Source organism: Leptidea sinapis, chromosome 34 (assembly GCF_905404315.1).
Source record: "Leptidea sinapis chromosome 34, ilLepSina1.1, whole genome shotgun sequence".
Lineage (NCBI taxonomy): Eukaryota > Metazoa > Arthropoda > Insecta > Lepidoptera > Pieridae > Leptidea > Leptidea sinapis.
In genome coordinates, this window is record NC_066298.1 from 7,058,940 (window position 1) to 7,064,989 (window position 6,050).

Here is a 6,050-nt window from a genome sequence, read left to right on the forward strand (position 1 = left end):
TGTACTTTAATATACGTCGGCAAACCGCTGCTCGCCTGGAACACACAAATTCGGGGCGTCGTCCAAAGCTGTTCTTGGTAACTTCCGCCTGCCACCGCTGTGCATGGGGAATGACAATCTACACGCTGACCCATACGGCATAAGTGATATCTTCTGGGCACTCTTTTTGCCCCTAACTCAACTCTAAACCACAATGGAAAGACACCGCCGACGTGGCCGCCGTGTAAGAGTGCTGTGCCTAAAGTATACATCATTGACAGGTTCACTCTTAAATTTAAATAGAACATTTAAAAAAAAATTGTTTACCAGGCAGGAAAAATGTCGAGCCACCCTTTTTTTTTCGCTTAGTATAAAAAAACTGAAGCTTTACAAGAAAACAATCTAATGTAAGATAATTATCTTTGATTTACAAATCTATCGAAAATTCGAGCCTAAAGAACGGCGATATTAAGATATAGGTGAACAGAAGAAGAATCATTATGTACTAAATCTAGAATAAAATATATTATTATATAAAAGAAACATTTGTTTAATTTATTTATGAAAATCCTCTTACATCTGGGGTTTTCGTTTACTGGACATTTTACTTAAATGTCTACAGATTTTCTTTTTCAATTCCTTCTGCCTTTTCAATTTTCGCCACTCTTCTTCATCTTGTTTTTTCTTGTGCTTTATTATCCTCTCTTTAGTTGCCTCCTTATGATCTTTCTTCTTTTTCTGGTAATTAGTACGAACCATTTTCATAACTTTGGATACATTTTGTTCATATGGGCTCTTTATAACTGCTATTCTGTTCTCAAACTTTTCCTTTGTATTATTAGTTGATATTTTATTTGACTTCTTCTTTGGCTTAAATCTATATGGCAACCTCTTTTGTAATTCTTTTGGAATAATCAATGGTTTAAACACCTTAGGCTGTCTAACAACATCTGTGTAAAGTGAATCTGTGTTAGGTTCATTTTTAATATCATGTTCACGTTTAAGTTGTCCTTTAGTTTTCATTCCTTGCCAGGCATTCTTAGTCCCTAATGGAAGCAGCAGATTTACAACAGGTGCATAAAATTTTGTAACATCTACCTTAAACCATGTGCGACAAAAAATTATATCACTCATTAATATTTTATCCTCAAATGTTGCCCGAAATGCGCCTTCAGGCTTATTTAATGCTTTTTTGATCTGTCCTCTTATCCCAGATACAGTTTTAATTCTTGCACCCTCAAACTTACCCACTTCAAGAGTACTGGTGAACATATCTTTAATGAAAGCAGTTTTTTTGTATATTTTCAAAGGTGTACCAACTAATTTCAGTTTTTTCATAATTTGGGTTGACTTATTTATTTCATTGACACTACCAGTTGCAGCTATTCTGAAACCCAATTGTCTAATTTTATTTGTATTATTACTAACTGTCTGTAAAGCAAGGAACCCTGTGTTTTGAGGAGTAATGGGCCCATAGAAGTGCATATTACATGTGACATGCTCAGGGGTATACTTTAAATATCTATTTTTAAGATCATCCTCAATTTTGGAGTATATGGGTAAAGTTTGGAATCGTCTCCAACCTAGTGAAATGATCAATGGGTCATTTGTCTTCAAAATCTTTTTATGCCATCTATGCTTTTTTACTTTGCAAGACACAAAACCAATATTCTGTTCTGCCATATTTAAGGCACCTATTAGAATGGGATAACTTTCATCAAAGTTTGAAACAAATTCTGATGGCATTTGTTTGAATAGCATTCTAACATAAAGACCCGGTCTAAAACCTTCAAGTTCAATTCTCAGACCATCTTCTAAGTTTTCAAAAACAGATTTGTTAAGTTCTGATTGCTTAAGAGCTTCAGCTTTTAAGTTTTCATAGTATGAATGATCACCTTTAATTCTGTGGTCATCTGGATTGTCATATTCTGCATCAAACTTAGCTTTTAGTTTCATTTTTTTGTCTAATATTTCTGATTTAGTGGACTCCATTTTTCGTTTCAAACCTAACTCTTCAGATTTTTCTTTACCTTCTGTGAATACATGCTTCTCTCCTGTCTCCAAGTCTTCAAAATCACCATATAGTTCCTGTTCTTCGTCAGATGCATCATCTAATTTTAATAATTCCTCTGCATCTTCATCTGCTGACCTTTTGCCAGTTACAAAATTATTAATAATAACTTGTTTATTGACCTCCTTTGTCCAATCTCTAGTATTGGGCTTATCCAATGCATAAAAATGGGAACACTCATCCACATCTAACTGTTCTTTCTCTTTCTGATTGCTTTTTTGTGACTTTGTAACTTTTTTAAATAAGCCACCAATTTCTTCATCACTTTCATTTTCTTTATCTTCATTCTGATTTTCTTTTATTTTGTTTCTAACCTCAAACTCACCATAAACAAGTTTCATTATGTTCCTTGATGTGCTCTGCCTATCAAAATATGCCATTGTTGCTTTTTCACTTAGTCTTTCTTTCCATTTTGTACTAAACTCATTTTTATTTGAATCTTCATCTGACTCATTACTCCTGTCAGATTCACTGTGATTGTCTTTTTCATCAAAGTCCATTTCTTCATCACATTCAGAGTTAGAATCATTTTCCCAGGGAACCTTTGATTTATGTTTGTCACTTTGATCAATGCCACTGTCATTGTCAGACTCTTCATCAGTGCCTATGTCAGATTCTCCAGAACTATCATTTTCCTTACTATGCTGAAGATATTCATCATCTTTTAACATGTCAGGATAAATTACAGCACCACCTGAGAACAACTTGAAGCCAGAATCCTGCATTTGTTCATCAACTGTTTCCTTTGTTTCTACAACATTTTTGAGCAAAGCTTTTTTTTCATTTGTTTCTTCATCCTCTTTCTTATGTGAGTGTGATCCTTGTAGTTCAATATACACAGCATCCTTATCATACACAATACCACCAACTCCTGAGAAAGGTGCATATATTTGCCTCTCTCTTTCCATCAAATGTCTCTTCTTCTCACTGCTTGGCAGTGGGCATGGATCTGGCAGGTATGACAGCTCACTTATCTTCATATCTCCAACACCTGAAACAATATAAAATTCTTTAGCTGTGAATTTCTGTAGCTGGTAAATAAATTATTTTATCCACCACATAAAACATAATAAATAATGACATTAAAATTGACAATGCAGAAAATACCAAATTCTTATGTATAATAATTGATAAAATTGTAATTGTAAGACTCACATTCACATCATTATGCAAACATCTAAATAATGTTTATTTCATGATAATAATTAAAAGAATCGGAAAAAGCAACATTATCAGCTAACCATGCTTACATGGAATCTATAAATTGGTATGGTATCTTAATATGGGGTATTTCATTATTAATTTCCTCATCTATATTCTTCATAAACATGTGCTTTATAAAAACTTTGACTTTGATGGCCAAATAATTCACTATGAGGAATAGCAAGTCATACTCTAAAAAGTTTCAGACTGAGGTCTGATCAAATCTAGAGACAAAAACTCTCCAGAAGACCATAGGATGGATATTATTAAACCATAACAATATTAAAAATTTACAATAAAAAGTTACCATCTTATACAAAAACAAAATAACAACAACCGAAACTAAGGTAAATTTTTTACCAGCAATGTGAACTGCTGAATCCTTCAGTAATGGAACACCTCTGACATAGCCATACAAGACAACATCTCTCGAAACTTTGGGATCTTTTCTTATACTGTCCTGTGATGTAATATCTTCCATTCTGTCTGCTAAAACATATGCATGACTTGTCCTCCAGCTTAAAGCTCTAAACTTCATGACAGAAATAAATCTGGAGAGATTCTTAATTTCATTCCTAAGATATTCCCCATGAATTATACCAGATAAGTAAAACAATTTTGCCCCAGAGTACACTTCAGTCCAGAACCTATGCTTCAATGTCTTTTTTGTCATCTTGAGTTTCTTAGCATTCTTTATCATATCAAGATGTGTAAGGACCCCCATAATTTTAGGCATGCCATGTACTTGGCAAATGTTTAAGAACTCAAATATCTCCATTTCAAATCCAAAGCTTGCATCACACAGCAACAACACAAGATCAGCACATTTCGCAATGTCTATCATTGAATTAATGTCATTGTTGCATTCAATTAAAGTAATACGTCGCTTTTTTGATGTAACAATAGTTATTGGTCCTTTTGTACTGGTGACATTGGTTTTTATGAAACTTTTTATCAAATTGTTAATTAGAGTTGTTTTACCAACACGTGGCGGCCCTACTACTGCAACCACAATTGGAGGAGGTTCCAGAGGAGTTTTATCGACCTGGGGAATATGTTGTTTTTTAGCAATCACATCCTCTCGCCTACGAAACTGTCTTTCAGCCCTAACAGCTGATTGGATTGCAAAGGCTTTTGGGTTTCTCTGTCTTGCACTTAGATTTGATTGATCAATTTGATTCTTCTTTTTCTTTTTATCGGCTTTTCGCCCAGCCTGCTTCGCATGGTGTGATTTTTTCTTATCAAAAATAGAATCGTCTGCCATTTTTGATAGTAGATATATATTGTTTAGCAATTACAATAATTATACAGAAGGCATTTTACTCTTCCAATCATATTAAAAAAGCTTTAGAAACTTATATTATAACCCAATTACTATATTTAAAAATATTTTCTGCTTCAACTTCAAGTTTCAACTTTCAACAATTTCACGTGCGCAATCTTGTCATTCAACTGTCATCTGTCAACATTAGTTTTATTTTTTTTTAGTCATATCAAAGAATATGTAATGGTGTAAGAGAAGAAGGAAAAATGAATTATATATAAAATAATATAAATAGGTAAGTGGTCGTAATTTTAAATCAAAATTCTTTCGTTGTCAACCAAATTATTTGTGAGTACCATTACAGTAGTTTATAATCAATTAAAACGTAATAATTGATATTATTTCATGTCAGGAGTACCTCAGGATTCTCATTTGGGGCCATGGCTGTTCAATTTATTTATTAATGATATTGTATCTCACATCCAACACAGTAGCGCTTATCTCTTTGCAGATGACCTGAAGTTATGCAGAACTATAAGAAGCCCTTTAGATTGCGATTTATTACAAGAAGATCTTAATGCAATATACAAATGGTGTACTAGTAATAAAAAGACATTGAACACAAGTAAATGTTACTCTATCACATTCACTCGCAACCGCGATATACTCAGAACTCAATATAGCATTAATGGTTTAATTCTAGAGGATAAAACTGATATTAGAGACTTAGGGGTTTTTTTTTGATAACAAATTAGGTAACGTTTCTGCCTCATATATGTTATTAATAAATCTTCAAAAATGCTAGGCTTCATCATCCGTAACTGTAAAAAATTCCGCAATCCAACAACTAAAATAACCCTGTATAATGCTTATGTGCGCAGTAATCTAGAATACTGTAGCATCGTTTGGTCTCCTCAATACAACATTCACCAATTAAGAGTTGAACGCATTCAAAAACGGTTCTTATGGCACCTTGCTTTTTCTTGTGGGGTACATAAGCAAACCAACGTACTGCGATAAGTTGAGACACTTTAACTTGAAAAGTCTTTCTGTTCGACGACAAATGCTAGATCTAATATTTTTGACAGTCCATCACTCGTGCACTCCATCAGCTTACGAGTTCCCCGCCGAGTACCAAGGCGTGCGCAGATCGGAGCTGGCCTGTTCCATCAGCCATTTGCCAAAACTAACCTTAAGCAATTTTCTCCCATACCACGTCTATCAAGAACTTATAACTCCATCTGTGGTGAAGTAGATATTTTTAAAGATTATTTACCTGCTTTTAAAAAAAATATTACGAGATTGTTAGGCGCCAAAATATGATAAATATGAATATGATTAATATTGACACGGGAGTGGGTCAGGGATTGGAAATAATACTCCGCTTATAGGATCGAGTCTTTATTTGCGTTCACTTTTTCTGAACTTGCGCTTCGCCGGTCTGCCGCTCTTCCTCTTGTGGGCGGCGGTACCTTCAACGCGTCACACTGCACCGAACACTAAGTCTCTTCTATCTTCTACTTCTTGGAACAC

General features: G+C 34.1%; 1 protein-coding gene across 1 annotated transcript; it reads right to left on the reverse strand.

The window, feature by feature from the left end:
- Positions 1–505: 505 nt before the first annotated feature.
- Positions 506–4,646, reverse strand: LOC126975043 (ribosome biogenesis protein BMS1 homolog). Its single transcript, XM_050822828.1, has 2 exons — positions 3,614–4,646; positions 506–3,041 (listed from the first exon to the last, which is right to left on the reverse strand). The coding sequence occupies exons 1-2, from the start codon at positions 4,515–4,517 to the stop codon at positions 553–555; spliced, it is 3,393 nt and encodes a 1,130-aa protein (XP_050678785.1). The 5' UTR covers positions 4,518–4,646; the 3' UTR covers positions 506–552.
- Positions 4,647–6,050: the final 1,404 nt, after the last annotated feature.